Source organism: Pteronotus mesoamericanus, unplaced genomic scaffold (assembly GCF_021234165.1).
Source record: "Pteronotus mesoamericanus isolate MK-2021 breed Mesoamerican mustached bat unplaced genomic scaffold, CSHL_Meso_final contig_538, whole genome shotgun sequence".
Lineage (NCBI taxonomy): Eukaryota > Metazoa > Chordata > Mammalia > Chiroptera > Mormoopidae > Pteronotus > Pteronotus mesoamericanus.
In genome coordinates, this window is record NW_026555197.1 from 18,410 (window position 1) to 36,453 (window position 18,044).

Here is an 18,044-nt window from a genome sequence, read left to right on the forward strand (position 1 = left end):
GTTTAGAGATCACATGGGACTCCATTTCCCGGCGTGCTTTGGGAGTCTCTTTACACCTGCAATGCAGTGAGGGCGTGGCGACGACTCCATTTCCCGGCTTGCCTCTCGATCTGATATCTGCGGGTCCTCCTGAGCCGCAATTTCCCAGAGTGCACTTGGAACCGGGGGCACACTTAGCCAATAAACATAGTGAATGACTAGACTCCGTTTCCCGGGGTGCATCAGGTCCTTGACGGTCGGCGACTACATTTTTGAGGCATAGTGAGCCGATCACAGTTGTCGCAGAGGAATGAGTGTGTGACTCTGTCTCAGCTTCCCCAAGTACTTTAGGGTCCGCCGTGGACACAGTCGACTGACTTAATGCCAACAATATTTCCCGATGAGTAGCGCGGTGTACCTCTGAGGCCTTTGCGGACTCCATTTCCCGGCGTGCCACACGGCTCTCTCTAGGCGGCGCGGAGGGCACACGGACTGCATCTCCCGGCGTGCCCCGCGGCGGGCGCTGGGCCGGAGCCGGAGCCCAAGCGGCGCGGCCTGGAAGAGGCCGGAGGCCGGGGGAGGCGGCGGCGGCGGCGGCGGTAGCGGCAGCCCGGGCAGCCCGAGCCCCGCGGCCTGGGCCTGCGCTCGGCGCCATGAGCGGCGGCGCTCCTTCGGCGGGCGTCCCTGTGGGCTCGGGCCGGCCGCGGACCAGCTCGTTCGCGGAGCCAGGCGGCGGAGGAGGCGGCGGTGGCGGCGGCCCTGGAGGCTCGGCCTCTGGTCCGGGCGGCAGCAGCGGCGGGAAAGCGTCAGTCGGAGCCATGGGTGGGGGCGTGGGGGCTTCGAGCTCCGGGGGTGGTCCCAGCGGCAGCGGCGGAGGAGGCAGCGGCGGCCCCAGCGCGGGCACGAGCTTCCCGCCGCCCGGAGTGAAGCTGGGCCGTAAGTACTAGCGGTGTCCGTGGTGGGTGGAGATCATGGTTCCTGAAACCCCTCAGTCATCGCTGAGGTTCTTCCACATGCCCAGATAAGAGCTCGAGGTCACTGCCTCTGAAAAACGGGGATCTGAGTTCTCCCCCTCCCGGAAAAGGATTTCGGGGGGACTACCATCATTTGGAGTTTAGAGTTAGAGTTAGTAACCCTCAGAGAAACAGGGGTCACAGGTTCCTGTTCTTCCAGTACCGAGGTCTTGGGTCCTTGAGGCTTAAAAACAGGGATCTGACGTTGCGCTGCATTAGATAACAGGATCAGGGGTCATCGTGGCTGGCTTACAAACGGGGCTCAAGGGTTATTGTTTCCAAAGAGAACAAGAATAAAGTCACCACCCAAAAGGGGGAATCTGAATTTGCCTATTTTTAGGAGACAGGGATTTGGAGTATGTATTACTTAGAAGAAGGTACTTGGGGTTACTGTGTCTCCAAAGAACAGGACTACAGCTTTCCAAACATGGTACTCATGTCATCTTCCCCTTTAAAACGCAAGGCCTGATCTCATTATCTGTTCATTATATTTGTATTCCCAGTGGTGGAAATTCATGGTTGCTGTTTCTTAGAAATAAGGACAGGTAGGGAGTCAGCGTACCTTTCACACCAAGTCATAGTCACTCTTTTTCAAAAAACATGGCTTGTTGGTCTCCTTTCACAGAAATGGAATGGGCATGGGGGAGGGTCACAGCTCCCCATCAAATATGGATCTCGGTTATACCCCTTTTATCACTCTGAGGTGTGGTGTTTTTGGCTGTGGACAAAACAGATATATAGGATCATCTCTTTCAGGAGAAGGTGTCAACTGGCTCTTCAACATGGATTTGACTCATCAGTGACCCCCTTTCTTTGAGAAACTTTTCTTCAGTTCCCTGAAGAAAAGGGGTCACTACCCCAAAGAATACTGAGACTGGAACTGGGGATTAGAGTTTTCCTATGAAGGACTGAGGCTGGGCTAGCCCCCTGCTCATAGAGATCAGGTTCACCAGTGTCACAATTTAGTGCTTATCTATTCAGGACCACTTACATACGGAAAGGGGTTCATGGCTCAACCGCACAGATGAGATCAGGTCCGTGCCTTCTCTAACCTCAAGGTACTTGGGTAAGGGCTAACAGTCCCCAAAGAGTGAGTCAGGGCACTAGCACTCATGCCAGGAGGAGTCGCTTATTTCTGTCACCAAAAACTAGTGAAGTTATGAACTCCACCAGTGAGGACATAGAGGTCACTCTCCCTTGAGCTGTGAGAAAGGTTAGTGCTTTCCTAAAGTAAAGTACCTCAGGGTTGCTGCCCTCTTAAGTGGAAGAGGTTAGTTCAGGCTTTCCCAGTCAGGAGGGGCCAGAGGGCAGTGAGCTTGGACAGATTCAGTCTCTCTCAATGACATCGATGGGAGTGTCATTGTCTCCTCAGACCAAGAGGACCCAGTGGGTTGCTGCTTACTAGAGGTGGAGATGAGGGATCAGTGAGAGGTTTAGGTGTCCGTATCTTCCTATATGGGAGGAGGGGCAAGGAAAAGGGACAGAGAAGCCCCAGAAAACTTCCTATGGACATCCTCCCCCACCATTGCCCCAGGATGGGGGATGGCCAAAGGGGAAAGGTCAGCGGATTTTGTGTCTTCTTTCTTCCCCAGGTGACAGCGGGAAGGTGACCACAGTGGTAGCCACTCTAGGCCAAGGCCCGGAGCGCTCTCAGGAGGTGGCTTACACAGACATCAAAGTGATTGGCAATGGCTCATTCGGGGTAGTGTACCAGGCACGGCTGGCAGAGACCAGGGAACTGGTAGCCATCAAGAAGGTTCTCCAGGACAAGAGGTTCAAGGTAGCTTGGGGGAAATGGGGACAAGAAGGTTTAACTGGTCATGACTAGTGAAGAGCCCCAGCAAGGACACTGGCCTTGGGGGTCCCACAGGGGATCTGGGCATGGGCCAGAGAAGGGAGAAAAAAGGGAGTGAGTTGTGTAGAAGATGGATGTAGGTTCCAGGAAAGCTTAGAGGTGACAGTTCATTGGACTTTTGTTCTTTGTCTTTTTTGCAGGCAAGTTCTTTTTTAATTTACATAGAGATTGTGTGGAGGTGTAGGTACTGTTGTCATTCCCATTTTAAATAAGCAGAAACTGGAAACTGAGACTCAGATAAGAGGACTGTCAGAGGTCTGAACTATATTCTTACTCCCAAGCATTCCATCTTAATCATTAAGTTAAGCTTCTGCTCAGAAGAGAAAGGAAGCTGGTGGGGCTGATAAGTGTGTTTGCAAAGGTCTCACTCTGCCTCAGGTGTTTGGCAAATGCAGGGTGGAATCCAGCCTGCTCAGTGCTCACCAAACCACACACGTTGGTGTGAGGCTCTGTCCTTCTGTAAAAGGGTTGTCCACCCATAGAGAGGTGCCCTGAAAGTTAGTGGATACCCAGAGAATGAGAAGGAGATGGAGGCGTGGAAATCGAGGGATAATTGGTGTTTGAAGGACAGCATTTTGGAGACAAGGCTAGTCTGGATGTAGGAGAAGTGAGCCTAGGCTGGGAGGGAAACAGGTCAGGCCCTGGGTCTTCACAGTGAGCAGTGTCAGGAGCAGGATGATCCAGGGCATCAGTCAGAATTTGATTACTGTTGAATCCCAGAAGTGAGAAGGATCTGAGGGTGGGTAGTTTTGAGGTCCCAGAGGGGAACAGAATAGGGAATAATACTGAGACTGGGCCTTCTTTGGGAAGATGAGAATTGGAAGCCTGGAGTCTGGGACTCGGGATCCAAGCCAGGGGGCGATGGCTCATATGTGTCCAGGGGAACAATAGGAGTGGGGACTAGGATGAACTGGATGGCCACTGCTTGTCTCTTGTCGCTTATGCTATGCAAGGAGGCAGGCCTCATGCTGCCACATTACCTGATTTTTCAAGAGAAGTTGCAAAACTGGGTTTCTATGTGAAGTCATTTGATTTTTCAAATACCAGCAATAAATCAAACACTTGAAAAAGTGGGTTGAAGAAAACACATCTTGTGTTCTGGGTTTAGCCCATAGGCCTCCAGCTTGTGTGTGAGGGAGATGAGTTGGGGGGGCGGAGTGAGTAATTAGGGGCTTCCCCAGGGGCGCCTGGGAGCCTGGACACAGGGAGTAAAGAAACACCCAGATCTGTTGGCAGGAATGGGGGTGTAGGGCTGTGGTGAAGGATGCTAAGGAGAGGAGGCAAAGAGAACTGGTTTTTTGAAGCTCTCTCCCTTTGCCCCCAAGAACCGAGAACTGCAGATTATGAGGAAGCTGGACCACTGCAATATCGTGAGGCTGAGATACTTTTTCTACTCCAGTGGGGAGAAGGTGAGACCCCAGGGGCAGGGGAATCCTTCATCTTCACCTGTTTTCCTGCAGGCCTTTCTCATGACTACTAAGCTTTCACCCATTTTCCCCAAACCTTCCTTTCCCTGTTCCTTGTTCTTTCTTCACGGTGCCTCATACCTCTCTTTTGCTCTACACAGAAAGATGAGCTTTATCTAAATCTGGTGCTGGAATACGTACCTGAGACGGTGTACCGGGTGGCCCGCCATTTCACCAAGGCCAAGTTGACCATCCCTATCATCTACGTCAAGGTGGGCAGGCGGGCAGACTGCTGGGGCCCAGGCCCAAGAAGCTAGGAGCTCTGGACCCTCATGCTTCTGTGGGTTCTCTTGTTCTCCGAGTTTGTGTTGGTCTTTGGAGGCCTTGTGTTTCCTGCCCTTGTGCACATACCCCGAGAGGTGGAGCTTGCCAAGTGCAGGGCAGCCCAACCTGACACTTGACTGAATCAGGGAGGCAGGGTGACTAAGGCTGGGGAGGCTGCAAGTACCTGCTTGGGTCTTTACTGGGAGCCTAGTGGCACCAGTGGTGTTGGAAGAAGTAGCTTAGAATCCAGTGCTGGTGATGACAAGTACAGAAGGGGACACAGTGAAGTCTGGGAGAGGAGTGGGAAGGTGGCAGGGTTGAAGGAAAGCAGGCACCTTCATCCATCATCTCTGCAGTTCATTCCGCAGTACTTGGTGCTGAGAGCCCTGGGTGTTTTCTATCCCTTAGCAGGTGTTTGAATGAATGAATGAATGAATGAATGAATGAGCGAATGAGCAAGCAAACGAGCAAGCCTAGGCATGATGCGGAGAAGAGAGGCTGGGGCAAGCTTTGCTGCTTTTGGAGGAGCTGGGTGGGTCCAGGTTTGCTTGAGGTTGCTGGGGGCCCAGTTAGTCCTCCTGGTGATCCACAGGGCTCCGCCAGTGGTTGGTGCTGTGAAACTCCACCTCCTGGGAGGGGAGTTCTCCAGTTTGGTGATTCTGTCCTGTGGCTGCCTGTGTGTCTGGCCCAGTGATGAGCAATTTCAGAGGCCCAGTTGACTAAGATGCAGGCCTTGCCCTCAAAGCTTCTCAGTTTAGCAGGGTAGACAAGTATCATCACAGGTAACTATAAAACTACTACCAACTGCCTTCCTAGAAGGAATATAGGGAATTCTAGAAACACAGAAGGCTCACAAACCCTGCCTGCTTTGGGGCAAAGAAGATCAAGAAAGGCTTCTGGGAAGAGACCAGGTGCAGGGTGAGGAAGTGGTGTCTCTAGCCAAGGGCAGCAGAAACAGAGGAGGAAGGGGCTCAGGAAGCAGGTTTGAGCAGTTATTACTTGCCAGACCCTGTGAGGCAGTGATGAAAACACAAAGATCACTGTTCTCTTGGCACATAGGTTCTAGTTAGTGGGAGAGTGTTAGGGAAACCCAGCTGGAGAGGGGCTGTTTGTGGGTGGCTTGACTGGTGGATAGAGGAGGCTGACCCCTTCTAGCCAGTGGCTTTCGGGGATCTGAGTGCCAAGGCCTGCCTCATGTCTCTGTCTTACTCACCAGGCTTTTGCTGAGGTGTGGGACTGAAGCGGTAGTTCTTAAGAGTGTGGACCAGCACCAGTACTGGGAGTTGTTGCAAAAGCCCCATCCTCAATTTACTGCATCAGAAACTGTGGGAGTGGTGCCCAGGAATCCCTGTTTTAATAAGGCCTCCAAGTGGTTCTGGTGCACACAAAAGTTTGAGAACAAAGCGGGGTGTGGAAGAGTTCAAATTGGAGAGAGGGCCTGGAAGTGCTCTTCAGGCTAAGAGGGTGAAGTAGTGGCATGCTGTGGGGAGAGCTGGGCTGGAATTCTGTCCCCTGCCTGTCCCAGGTGTACATGTACCAGCTCTTCCGGAGCTTGGCCTACATCCACTCCCAGGGCGTGTGTCACCGTGACATCAAGCCCCAGAACCTGCTGGTGGACCCTGACACTGCTGTCCTCAAGCTCTGTGATTTTGGCAGGTGAGCCTGACCTGGGGTGTGTTGGGTGGCTGACCGTCTAAGGAGGGACCCTAACTCTTGCCTTGTGTTTATTCCTGCCCACCTCTTCCCACAGTGCAAAGCAGCTGGTCCGGGGGGAGCCCAATGTCTCCTACATCTGCTCTCGCTACTATCGGGCCCCAGAGTTGATCTTTGGAGCCACTGATTACACCTCATCCATTGGTCAGACTTACGGGAGGCTGGGGGTGGGGGTGGCAGTCATGGCAGTTTTTGAGTTTTGTTGTTTGTCAGCCAGGCTTGGTGATAAAAACTTAATGTTTATCCTTTTATGCAGTCCTCACAAATTGAGGAGGGCTATGCTGTTGTATACTCCTTTACAGATGAGCAGTCTTAGGTTGAGTGATGCGGCTACCTGCCTGCAGTCACACTGCTAGGACCAGGCAGGGTTGGGCTTTGAAAAGCTGGCCTAACTCTAGAGTCTGTAGTCCGAGTCAGCCCTCTCTTTTCCACGGGGAAGGGCTGATTGTGACCTCGGGGGAATTTGAGGTGAGGCTATGAGGGTGTGACCTGCTCACAGGGCTCTGTGTACCTCCCTGGAAGGATGTCACCTTCCAGGCCTGAGGAGAGGGCCTGAAGGGTTTGGGTGAGAAAATTCATCAGTGGGGTGAAGAAACTGCCTGGTCCTTAGGTGTGAACTTGTGCCAAAGGTGTCAAGGTGCAGACCAGGAAGAGGTGAGAGCACCAGCCTGCGGCTCTTCACCCAGATTGGAGAATGCAGTGCAGTCAGGCAGACCTGGCAGACCAGGAGGTTCAAAGTCAGGCTCCAGTGTTCCTAAACTATGTGACCTTGAGCAAAACACTTCCTCTGAGTCAAGAGAATGGGCCTCTTGGGCCCTCTCAGCATGATCATAAGGGACAGAAGGGTTTGTGAGGGAATGGGCATGGTACCCTGACCCTCCCCCCCGTTCCCCTTCAGATGTGTGGTCAGCTGGCTGCGTACTGGCCGAGCTCCTCCTGGGCCAGCCCATCTTCCCTGGGGACAGTGGGGTAGACCAGCTGGTGGAGATCATCAAGGTGAGGGAAGGGCCTGGTGGCCGGGGGCGGGGCTAAGTGATAGGAGTCTGGGCTCAGACCCCTCTTCCTACAGGTGCTGGGAACACCAACCCGGGAACAGATCCGAGAGATGAACCCCAACTACACGGAGTTCAAGTTCCCCCAGATTAAAGCTCACCCCTGGACAAAGGTGGGGCAAAGCTAGGGGCCCAGGCAAGATGGCTAAGGTCCCCACTGGAGACCAACTGGTCTGGGGATGTGGCTACAGAGTCAAGGTTTGGGAGCGGGTCAGTGACTTTCATCAGATTTCAGTTTATATAATTTCCCATAATCTAAAAGTTGAGGACCCACAGTAGAGTCAAGAGTCCCATTTTTCTAGTGGGGAAACAGACTTAACAGCAGAACCCTTAGAGTCATGGGACCTGGTGGGCTGCTTACCTGATAAACAAACTGTGCTCCCCTCTGTGGTTATGCCTGTTTTCTCCTTTGGAAAGTGAGTTTGTGGGAGGCGGGCAGTCACATTTACTGCTGGCGCTGTGGCATTGAGGTGCAGGTACATGCCAGTGCCCTGGGCTTCTCACCCTTGTGACTTCTACCTCTCTTCGCCAGGTGTTCAAATCTCGAACGCCACCTGAGGCCATTGCGCTCTGCTCTAGCCTGCTGGAGTACACACCGTCCTCGAGACTCTCTCCGCTGGAAGCCTGTGCCCACAGCTTCTTTGATGAACTGCGATGTCATGGAATCCAGCTCCCCAACAACCGCTCGCTTCCCCCCCTCTTCAATTTCAGTCCTGGTGGTGAGGGCACAGCCTGGGATCTGGAAAGCTGGAGGGGGCACCCAGTGATTGTAGAGAAGAGCTTGGTGTTGAAGACAGGAGTGGGGAGCTAAGGGGGTGGGTGACAGGGAAGGCCTGGGCATTGTAGAGGCCCCTGGGATTTAGGAAGACCCAAACCTGATTCACCCTGTGCCTTGTGATCTCCCATGCTAGGCTCTTTACAGTTGTTCTTTTGAAGTATTTGGTGGCCACACTTGTTGGCCAAGAGCTGGGTCCCTGTTCAGTGCCCTTTTCTAACCCCAACTGGGTCTGCAGATGCCCTGCCCTGCCTTCTGACCAGGCAATGTCCATTCCTGTCTCTAGAACTCTCCATCCAACCATCTCTCAATGCCATTCTCATCCCTCCTCACTTGAGGTCCCCAGCGGGCACTGCCACCCTCAACCCATCCTCACAAGGTAAGTCAGGGTAGAGCAGCATTTTTCAGTTGGGGGGGGGGGTCCTATTTTCACAGCCCCTGGGTTTCTGTAGGTACTTAAGAATCGCTGATGGTTTGAAATATAGAAAACATATTTTACAACCTGTGAATGGCCACTTGTATTGGGCTCTATCATCTCTGTTTGTGTTGAAATGCTAACTGAAAAACTCAAAACACGTACTTGGCTTACACAAACAGTTGAATTTGTTGCCCACATTAAAAATTGGGGCCATTTCATGTACAAATCTAGATTTCGTGTTTTTGCTGGGGAAGAAAGTCAGATGGGACAGCAGTGGGCCTGCCTTCCCCCAGGGCTGAGTTCCAGTTGTCCCTTTTGAGGTGGGGTCTGGCTCTTTGGTGAGTCACTCAGTGACCAACCTGGCCCTTTGGCATTTGAGTTTGCAACCCTGGACCTAAAATGACAGCTTTCTGTTTCTGAAGTAGCATCTCACACAGACTTCCTGCTTATGGGGGGCAGGGGTTGAAAAGCAAAGGCTAACTGTCTGCTCTTTATTCCTCCTCAGCTTTAAGTGAGGCTCAGACCAGCTCGGAATGGCAGCCAACCGATCCCACAGATCCCCTCACTAACTCCTCCTGAGGGCCCAGCCAACTACCCGTCTATCTGGGAGCCCCAGGTGGGGCTGGGAAGGTGGGGGGCGTGGCTCCTGCCCTGGCTGGACCCCTAGACTAGAGGGCAGAGGTAAATGAGTCCCTGTCCCCTCTCCTGTCCCTCCCTCACCAGCCTCACCCCTATGGTGGGCTTTTTAAGAGGATTTCAACTGGTTGTGGGGAGGGAAGAGAAGGATGGATGGATGGGGTCGGGGGCATGAGGACCTCCTACCCCTTGGCCCCCTCCCCTTCCCCAGGCTTCCACCTCCTCCAACCCACCCCCTCCTCCTGTGTCCCTTGTAAATAGAACCAGACCAGTCCATTTCCTCTTTCCTTCCCTGGTCCCCGGGTGTAAATAGATTGTTATAATTTTTTTCTTAAAGAAAACGTCAATTCGCACCGTCCAACCTGGTTCCTCCCCCTCCTATAGCTGTGTCACCTCCTGTCCTCTGCCCTGAGGTCACCTCCTTTCTCTCCCTGCCCCGAAGGGCCGGGGGTGGTGGAGGTATCCTGATGTCTTAGTTTCCACAGTAAGGTTTGCCTGTGTACAGACCTCCGTTCAATAAATTATTGGCATGAAAACCTGCTTCCATCTGGCTGCCTGTGTCCACCGAGGTGAGGGAGGTGCCTGGTAGAACAGGAGTGGGCTGTATCTCAGGAAGGGAGACAGGGTAGAGTGATCCCAGGCTGGGTCATCTGAGGCCTGAATCTGGGCCTTGGCTCAGGTGCTCAACCTTCCTGTGAGGATGAACAGGTCTGGCTTACATGCTGCAGAGGCCTGGGAGGAGCCTGGTCCCTGGACCCAGAATGAGCCATCTGCTTCCACCCAGGGAGGGAGACAGCTGGGGACCAGAGAGGCCATGGCCATAGGGTATAAGTGGCAGAGTCAAGACTTGAACAAAAAGCTCTGCCTCAGCCTGTGCTGCCTGCTGCTCCAGGATCTGAAGAACATAAAACTGAGCCTGATGTAGATTCAGTGGGCATGCATGGGGGCAGAGGTGCTGTCCACAAACCCTAGCAGATCCTCAAGCCTTCATTTCTGGGTCTCACAACAGGGCACATACTTGACCCACCTCCTAGGGATGCTGGGAAGTAACACACCTGGGAACGTGGGTGCAGAGAGCCTCGCTTTTTACCCTCACTGAGACAACATGCTGGGCCAGATGGCGAGGCCATGGGCCGAGTGAAATGGTACCTCCTCCACGTGGTGCCCACAGACAGCAAGGGCAGGAGGCCCCAGAGGAGGATGGGGGTCTGGGGAGGAACAACTGACACATGCTCCGCTGGTCAAGAAAGATGAAGAATTTCAAACATGTTCCAGAGGGAGTTTAAGGACTGCTCCTGTGGCATCTAGGCTTTTGTCTGCTCAGGTCAGCCCCAGGGGCACATGTATATACTGCCCAAAGCAAACCCTGGCCTTCCCCGCTCAACACCATCTGGGTATCACCTTTTTTTTTGTATTAGGAATCCATAAAGCAAGTGGAGTGGAGTAGGGGAGGAGGGCTAGTCTGGGCAAGGGGCAGACCCTGGGCTCCTGGGGACCCCTTCTTCCCCATTGCTCACATTTGGTCAGCCATGAGGTCACCATCCCTTACTCTCCTCCCACCCTCACAGCCTCTGCTCAGCTCTGGCCTGTTGTCTTCCTCCTGAACCATCTTCAGTCTCCCCCAACACCCCACCTTGACTCCAGGGAGCCCTAACCCCCAGTTTGGACCCATGCCTTCTCACTCTGCCCCACTTAGCCCAGTTTTTAAGGCCTTACTGAGGTCTCTACCTCCTAGACTCACAGCCACAGCCCTGCCTCATTCTGCCTCACCTGTTAGTACCTGGATCTGCAGAGGCCTGGGAGGAGCCTGCTCATGGACCTGAGCTGCCATATATCATCTTTTTAGAGACAGAAGGATTGTCACCTAAGGGAATCTTTGGAAAGGTTGGGGATCCCTTCCCGCTCCTGACCTTTGACCCTTTGAAAGACATCCCCCCAACTCCTCCAGTTACAATGAATCCTCTGAGCCCCCAGCCTCTGCAAAGTTTTCACTGGATCTGGACATGGGCTTAAGGGACCAACTGGGTGCACATCTCTGCAATGCCTCTGCTTAGCTGCGAGACCTTGGGCAAATCTGCCCATTTTCTCATCTGTACAATAGGGAGAATTCTTAGATCACCTCACAGGCCCATTAGGATCATAATACATGTATGGTTACTGCGGTGCCTGCCATGGAGAGGGAGCCAAATGTTCACTGTTGTAGTTGTGAATAACTGGACGGGGTCTCCAAGTATACTAAGAACTCATCCTCTATGCTGTTCTCTTCTGCTAGCAGATTCCTACCTCCTCTATAAGCCTCTGACTCCTGATCTCCCACCACCGAGTTCTGTTCCCTCCTTGGGACCTACTGTCCAATGCACATCCCCATCGCAACCCTGAGGAACCTGGAGCTGAGATCTGTCTGCCTCCTGGGCAGAGCAGAGGCCTGACTCATCTCTAGCCCCAAGCATCACCCGGCACTCAGGAAGGTCATCCAAGATGAAAGAATCAATGAAACACACTTAGACCATCTGTACTTGTGTGTGTTCCTCCTACCACACGGCAGTCCATATCTGACTCATTCCTGGGACTCCAGCATCACATCAACTGAGCACCTGGGAGCCTATAGGTTTCCTTCCACATTGTTAAAAGTGAGATTAAGAAAGCCCAGGGAAGTCAAGTGTCTTCCTCCTGGGCGGTGCTGAGTCCTGGGTGAGGAGAGTCCAGGGAAGCCTAGGGCGGCAGGAACAGCCAAGAATCTGAAGACATATGGGGCACATACCTGAGCACACGGCCAGGGCTCAGAAAAGGTTACCTCATGTTGCTGGGTAGCAAGGTCATACAAAGAACTTTGGCAAACCCCACTTTGTGGGTGACCTGGGACAGATCCTATCACATCTCAGAGCTTCTGTTTCCCTTCAGGCAGAGAAAGGTGACAAGAGAAACCTGGCAGGGCTGTTCTGAAGAGTTAGCACGTAAGAGGGCAGGGTGGATCCTGGCACCTGGTGGGTGCCAGAGTGGCTTGCCAGGGGGTGGTCCCCTTTCTCCCCAGAGGCGCTCACACTTGCTCTTGCAACCAAACTGTTTTATTATTGCTCTTAGCTGTGTCACACGAAGGCCGTGTCCAACTGCAATAGCCCACTTGCTTCACTGGCCCCCAGTGCTGCCTGGCACAGCTGCAGTGTGTCCTCAAGTGCCAGTGGCTGGGATGTCTCGATGATGGCGATGGTCTCTCCAAGCTCTGTGCACATGATAGTCTGTTGAGGCTGTGGGGACGGGGATGGGGCGGGAGGTGGTGATCTGGGCTGCAGTGTCATCGTCCGTGCTCGGGCATGGACCCGCTGATGCAGGCGCAGGCCCGCCATGGCACGGAACCAGCGGCCACATGTCCCGCAGTAGTAGGGGCTCTTGTTGTAGAGACCGGTGATGGGGAGGCGTGGAGCACGAGCAAAGGCCACTGGCCGCAGGTGCAGCCTCCGGTGCTGTTGTAGGTTGGAGCTCTGTGTAAACCGTTTGCCACAGTCCAGACATTGGTAGGGACGCACACCTGTGTGGGTCAGTTGGTGGCGGCTGAGATTGGCCAGAGAAGCAAAGGTCTTGCCACAGGAGTGGCATTGGAAGGGCCTCTCGCCCGTGTGTGTCCGCAGGTGGTTGTGCACATGGACCAGCTTCTTGAAGCCTTTGCCGCAAACCCCACAGCAGTGTCGCCGCTCAGGGGGCCCGTGGACTGTGCGCCGGTGCCGGGAGAGGCGGGAGGCTGAGGCGAAGGACTTGGAGCACTGCGGACAGGGCAGCTGGGCAGGTGGGGTAGGGGGTGGTGGCGGGGGCATGGGCTCAGCTGGAGCAAGGGAGGCCGCTGCTGTGGTGGGAGGTGCCCCGCTCTTGCCGGCGTGGGTGCGCCTATGGTAAAGAAACTTGGTCATGTTGCTGAACGTCTTGCCACAGCGGCAGCGATGCAATGGGTTGGCGGTGTGAGCCCGCCGGTGGGCCACCAATGTGAGTTCTGTGCTGAAGCCGCGACCGCAGTCCACGCAGAGGTAGCGGGCTTCCCCACGGTGCAGCCGCAGGTGCTGCTCCAGTGAGGCTGCTTTCTTGAAGACCTTGAAGCAGGTGGTACACTCATGTGTGCCGCCGACATGGGCCCGCCCATGAGCCAGCAGACGGTTTGCTGAGCTGAAGCAGCGCTGGCACTGGCTGCAGCGGAAGGGATGGGTTGTTGACGCTGGGCCATGGGATGCCCGCCGGTGTCGCCGGCGTGCCCCTGCTGAGGTCCAGTGTTGGTGATAATCCCCACAGCTCTGGGCCAGGCTGGCTGTGGACTTGTCGCCTCCTCTAGCATCATTACCAACCTCTGCTACCAACCCTTCCTCCTCCTCTGTTTCTTCATCATCTTCACCCTCCTCATCTTCCTCTAGCCCATTGCATTCCTCTTTCTCTAGGGAATCAAAGTGGGTTCCTTGATGCTCCAAGAACTCCTCAGGGGTGGCACAGAGGGTACAGCACTCAGGACACTCATAGGGCTCCATCTTGACTCCGGGTGGATCAGGGGGTGGAGATGGTGGTGGTGCTGGGGGAGGTGGAGGCGGAGGCGGGAGCATTGGTGGTCTTGCTGCTGCAGTAGAAAGGTGCTGGGCCTTTCGATGAGCCACCCACAACTCAGGCGAGGGGAACAGCTCCTGGCAGTCCCCACACTGGTACTGGATCTGGCTTGCAGACTCCTGGAGGTGGGCATCCTGGTGGGCCAGGAGCTCACCACGGGAGAGGATGAGCTGGCTACATTCACCACACTGGAAAGGCCCATCCTCAGTACCTGGCACCAGCTCTGGCTCCAGGCCAGCATCCTGGGTGGTCAGTGCCTCCTCCTCTGTGATAGTGGGTATATGCTGCTCCTGGTGTGAGATGACTTCCTCCAGTGTGTTGTAGAGGTTGCCACACTCGGAGCACATGAACTGGTGGTGCTGGAAAAAGAGGGATGAGGCAAGGGCCTCCCCAGGTTTCATCTCAGTCACCTCTGTTGACATCTCTGTCATCTCTCTGAACATTGGTATCGACATCTCCATTGCCTCTGGTGACATCTGTGTTGACATCTCGGCCATCTCAGCCACCTCAGCTACCATATCTGCCATTGTGGGGAAGGCACTGCCTGGAGAAAGAAGGGAGCTAGTGAGACACCAGGAAACCAAGGGGAGAGAGGACATCTCAGGAATTCCCTTGCCCATCCTGTCACTCACTACTCTCTATCAGTCACCGAGTCTAGATTCAGTATTTATGTCTCAGTCTTCAATGACCCGTGACTCTGAAGCTGACACATGTCCCATGACAGCCAGTTATCTGCAGGAGAGAGACAGCCCTCCTCAGTCTGGCCTCTGACTCTGCCCCCCTTACCCAGAGGGCCAGCTGCACCATTTCTAAGAAAACATGTCTTCGGGCCTCTTGGCCTATGCCCGTGCAGTTCCTTCTCTTTGCACCTTTCCTCTTTCTACATGGGGACACAGAGATGCAGGAAAGCAAATAGATTAAGAGCCCAGGCCCTGGAACCAGACCGCTCTTGGCTTGAATCTGAGCTCCACCACTTACTTCCTTTCTCTGAGACTGTTTTCTCACTTGAGAAATGGGGCTACAAGTAGCACTGGCCACAAAGTTCCTGGTACTTGATAAAAGCTAGACAAAACCACTTGGTAGTTATGCAGACATGTTTTTGGACCCTAGGTCTTGATGCTGCTATTAATTCCTTGTGTCAAGAAAGTTCTCTCCTCCTCTTGTCTAGCAAACCCCTCCCCAGCATTTCCTTTGTGAAGGCTTTTCTGACATGTCTACAGTCTCAAGCTTGTGGCCACTTCCCTCCTCCTCAGGGATCCTATGGCATCCAGTGCCACCTCTGTCATAGCAATTGTCATGCACTTGGGATGAAGTCTCTGTGATCCTCACTGAGCTTGTAGGCAGGAAAGGTCTGATTCATTAAAGGGACTGCTGTCATCAACATAACCACAGACCAGGGACAGAGATTTTAACTACTGCACTTTTCTTCATGTGCCTCATCTCTAGTCGTGTGGACTAAATCCAACCCATGTCCCTTCAGCAAATGACTGCTCCCCCCTAACCCCGCAAATATAGGAGTAAATTTTCTAAATTCAATTTCCATCTTCTCCATCTCTTTTTCAACTCATCTGGTAGTGCCAGAAGGCAGATGGAGTTCAGTTTATAGCCTGGCACATAAAAGTTGCTCATATTAAGCTCCCAGAGGGCAGAGGTTTTAGTCTGTTCATCAGTGATATATTTCCAGTGCCAAGAAAAATGCTTAGCATGAAATAGGCACCGAGGAGGTATTTAGTTGTGAATAATGCTCCCTCCAGAAAGTGAGGCCCAGAGACTTTAACTGTGCCTCTGCACATTCCACCTCTCCCACCAGGCCAACTCTCCTATTAAACTGTAAACTCCCACAATAACAGCCCAGTACAGGGCCCTGCTTTCAGTTTGTGCCCAATAAATGCTCCTCGAGTAAATGATTCACTAAAAGCCCAGAAGCTAAACTTTCCTCAACTTCCTCACTAATTTTCGCACACAATAGCCATTCAATAAAGGACCTCTCTGGAAGTAGCCAACCAGGGGCCTGAGAGTTCAATTTTTCCTTGTTTACAGCCCCACTCAAAACAGAGTACTCCTCTAGAATGAGGCCCAGTGCCTTTGCGTCGGTGTAAAGCCGAGGCAAAGCAGGCCCCCAGTAAATGTCCCTCTAGAAAGTAGCCCGAGAGACCTAACATTTGGACCTTCCTCGTTTACATTCCGCCTTTACCAATCTTGAATTGTAAACTATTGAGGGGAGGAATGGGAGCTTTCTACATAGTAAGTCACAAGTCCTCCCAGGAAAGAACTCACTAGCGGCCTGGAAGTTCCAACTTTTCCTCTGCACAGCTACACATCCCTTTTTTTCTGACCAGACACATCAACTCCATGACCTAAGAGCTCCCTGCAAGGAGTAGGGGAACGGTGAGCTCAAGCGTTGGGTCCTGCACACCGCGGTAGCTCAACGCTCTAAGGCACAGAGGAAGGAACGCTCTTCTTCCACTCCCGCCATAGCGGAGGCCCCAAAGCTCTTTGACCCCCGGTGTCCCCTTCGTTCTCCCTCCACCCTCTCCGTTCGCCTAGCGGCCTCTTCCCTCCAGCCCCCTACCCCGCAGCGCCCCTCACCCGTCTCTCTTCACTCCAGCAGCCCCCGCCGCTCTTGACACAGACCCCCTGCTCCCGGTGTGCGGCACCTCTCACTATCCACACCTCCCATTGGGCGGCGCCCTTATCCTAGCGGCCAATCAGAGCCAGCAGCGTAGGGCAAGCGCCCTTGAGCCTGCGTGTTGAAGCTCAGGCGGGGCTCGGTGAGTTTCTCCACGCACACAACTGTGCCCTGTGGGCTGGGCTCTGGGCTCTGAGAAGCGCTTGCGCAGTTCTTCCGGCTGCTTCTCTGCCAAGTCCGAAAGTTAAGTGGACAGAAGTGGGCACCATTGGAAAGTGAGGACCTACAGAGCGGACTGGGCGGCGGGAGCCCTTGAGATAGGTGTCATTTAATAGCTGAAGAGACTGAGCGTTCTGAGGGCACAGCTTTGGAGTCAACAAACCTGGAGTACTTCTCTCTGGGCTTCACTGTAACTACTGTGTAAAATGGGCTTGAAGCATACTTCCAAGGTTGCTGAGGGGACTGGATGAAATCAAACACATAAAAACGCTCAGCACAGGGCCTGATTTACCGTGGGTGCTCACTAAAATCCATTTAACATGGGCACACTACTTCCCAGTTTGTTTTCCCTTCTCTCACACTCTCCTGTTGATTTAATGATATTCACTTATTGGGCACCATCATGTGCCCGACCCAGAACTGGGTTTTCGGTAGGTTACAACTGCCATCAGAGAGGGAGGGACTTTCCCAAGGTCATTGCTACAGTCCAAGCAGAATTAGTGCTTGCTGAGCTAGTGCCACGCACGACCTAGGTCTCCCGCCTCCCAAGGGGAGCTAATTCCGGGGGTGGGAACCGGTCCAGGAGGGGACATGTCTCAAGACAAGTATGGGCCCTGAACTTGAGTCACCTAAGTCAGGGGCGGGGTGGCCACCACTCCCAAAACTCCGCCATGGGGGTCCTCCCATGGACTCTAACTCTTCTGTTAAGAAACCTGCTTTCCCCAGAAAGAAACTCATAGGTTCAGGTTAGAGAGGGGCTATTGGGAGGTCCTGTGACCTTAGAGGGCAGAGACTGGAAGGGGTTATGGGGGAAGGGGGCTCTTGGTGGGCGCCGTCAGAGGTGCACAGTTGGGATGGAGGGGTCTGTTGCAATCAGGAAGGAGATACTGGCTCTTAACACGAGATGCGGGAGTCCTTGTCTTGATCAGGGGAAAGAACTTATAGATGGGAGCTAGGGGTTCTGTTGGATGAGGAGGGATTCCTGTTGAGATCATCAGATGGCACAGTTGGGTTGGGGGTTCCTTGTTGCCCTTAGGAGTAAGGGGCAGTCAATCTAAAGGAGGAGCATCTAAATCCTGATCCTAAGGGCCTGGACGCTACTCAGAGCCAGGAAGATTAGTGGTGATTGTGGTCTTTGCCATGGGCAGTTGGGGGCAGTGGTACTGTGGGAGCCTAGGTCGTGATTAGGAGAGGGCTGTAGTCCATCAGATGAATAGTTCCAAAGGGTAGTGACGTGAGGTAACAAGGACCCATCGGTTTAAGTCACGAACTGGCAGAAGCACCTCAGCAATCTTGTAGCAAATCCAACCTATACGCTCAACCGCTTTCGCTCTGCGCAGGCGCAGCACACGACAGCTCAGACGCTAAGTTTGCGGGCGGGCCCTGAGGGGTGGGGCTTCGGTGCCTCACTCTGCGCTTGCGCCTAAGGGGCGTGGCGGTCGCACCT

General features: G+C 53.7%; 2 protein-coding genes across 3 annotated transcripts; one reads left to right on the forward strand and one right to left on the reverse strand.

Annotated features, from left to right (window-relative positions):
* Positions 1-617: 617 nt before the first annotated feature.
* Positions 618-9,707, forward strand: GSK3A (glycogen synthase kinase 3 alpha). Its single transcript, XM_054579506.1, has 11 exons — positions 618-915; positions 2,585-2,772; positions 4,173-4,256; positions 4,415-4,525; positions 6,103-6,233; positions 6,328-6,434; positions 7,189-7,286; positions 7,360-7,455; positions 7,875-8,061; positions 8,404-8,496; positions 9,041-9,707. The coding sequence occupies exons 1-11, from the start codon at positions 633-635 to the stop codon at positions 9,112-9,114; spliced, it is 1,452 nt and encodes a 483-aa protein (XP_054435481.1). The 5' UTR covers positions 618-632; the 3' UTR covers positions 9,115-9,707.
* A 2,523-nt stretch (positions 9,708-12,230) lies between these two features.
* ZNF526 (zinc finger protein 526) lies at positions 12,231-16,417 on the reverse strand. Of its 2 annotated transcripts, none has more exons than XM_054579495.1 (2): positions 16,339-16,417; positions 12,231-14,289 (listed from the first exon to the last, which is right to left on the reverse strand). In XM_054579495.1, exon 2 carries the CDS (start codon positions 14,274-14,276, stop codon positions 12,258-12,260), a length of 2,019 nt encoding a protein of 672 aa, XP_054435470.1. In that variant the 5' UTR covers positions 14,277-14,289; positions 16,339-16,417; the 3' UTR covers positions 12,231-12,257. The 2 variants fall into 2 exon arrangements, with proteins under 2 accessions (XP_054435470.1, XP_054435469.1); XM_054579494.1 differs by having other exon boundaries at positions 12,231-14,293.
* Positions 16,418-18,044: the final 1,627 nt, after the last annotated feature.

What these genes read in the sequence shown, in the direction of transcription:
- GSK3A (XM_054579506.1), top strand. Translation starts at nt 633, where the DNA reads ATGAGCGGCGGCGCTCCTTCGGCGGGCGTCCCTGTGGGCTCGGGCCGG. An exon ending in TCCCTATCATCTACGTCAAG is followed by an intron (nt 4,526 to 6,102) that starts GTGGGCAGGCGG and finishes TGCCTGTCCCAG; the next exon opens with GTGTACATGTACCAGCTCTT. An exon ending in AAGCTCACCCCTGGACAAAG is followed by an intron (nt 7,456 to 7,874) that starts GTGGGGCAAAGC and finishes TCTCTTCGCCAG; the next exon opens with GTGTTCAAATCTCGAACGCC.
- ZNF526 (XM_054579495.1), bottom strand. Translation starts at nt 14,276, where the DNA reads ATGGCAGATATGGTAGCTGAGGTGGCTGAGATGGCCGAGATGTCAACA.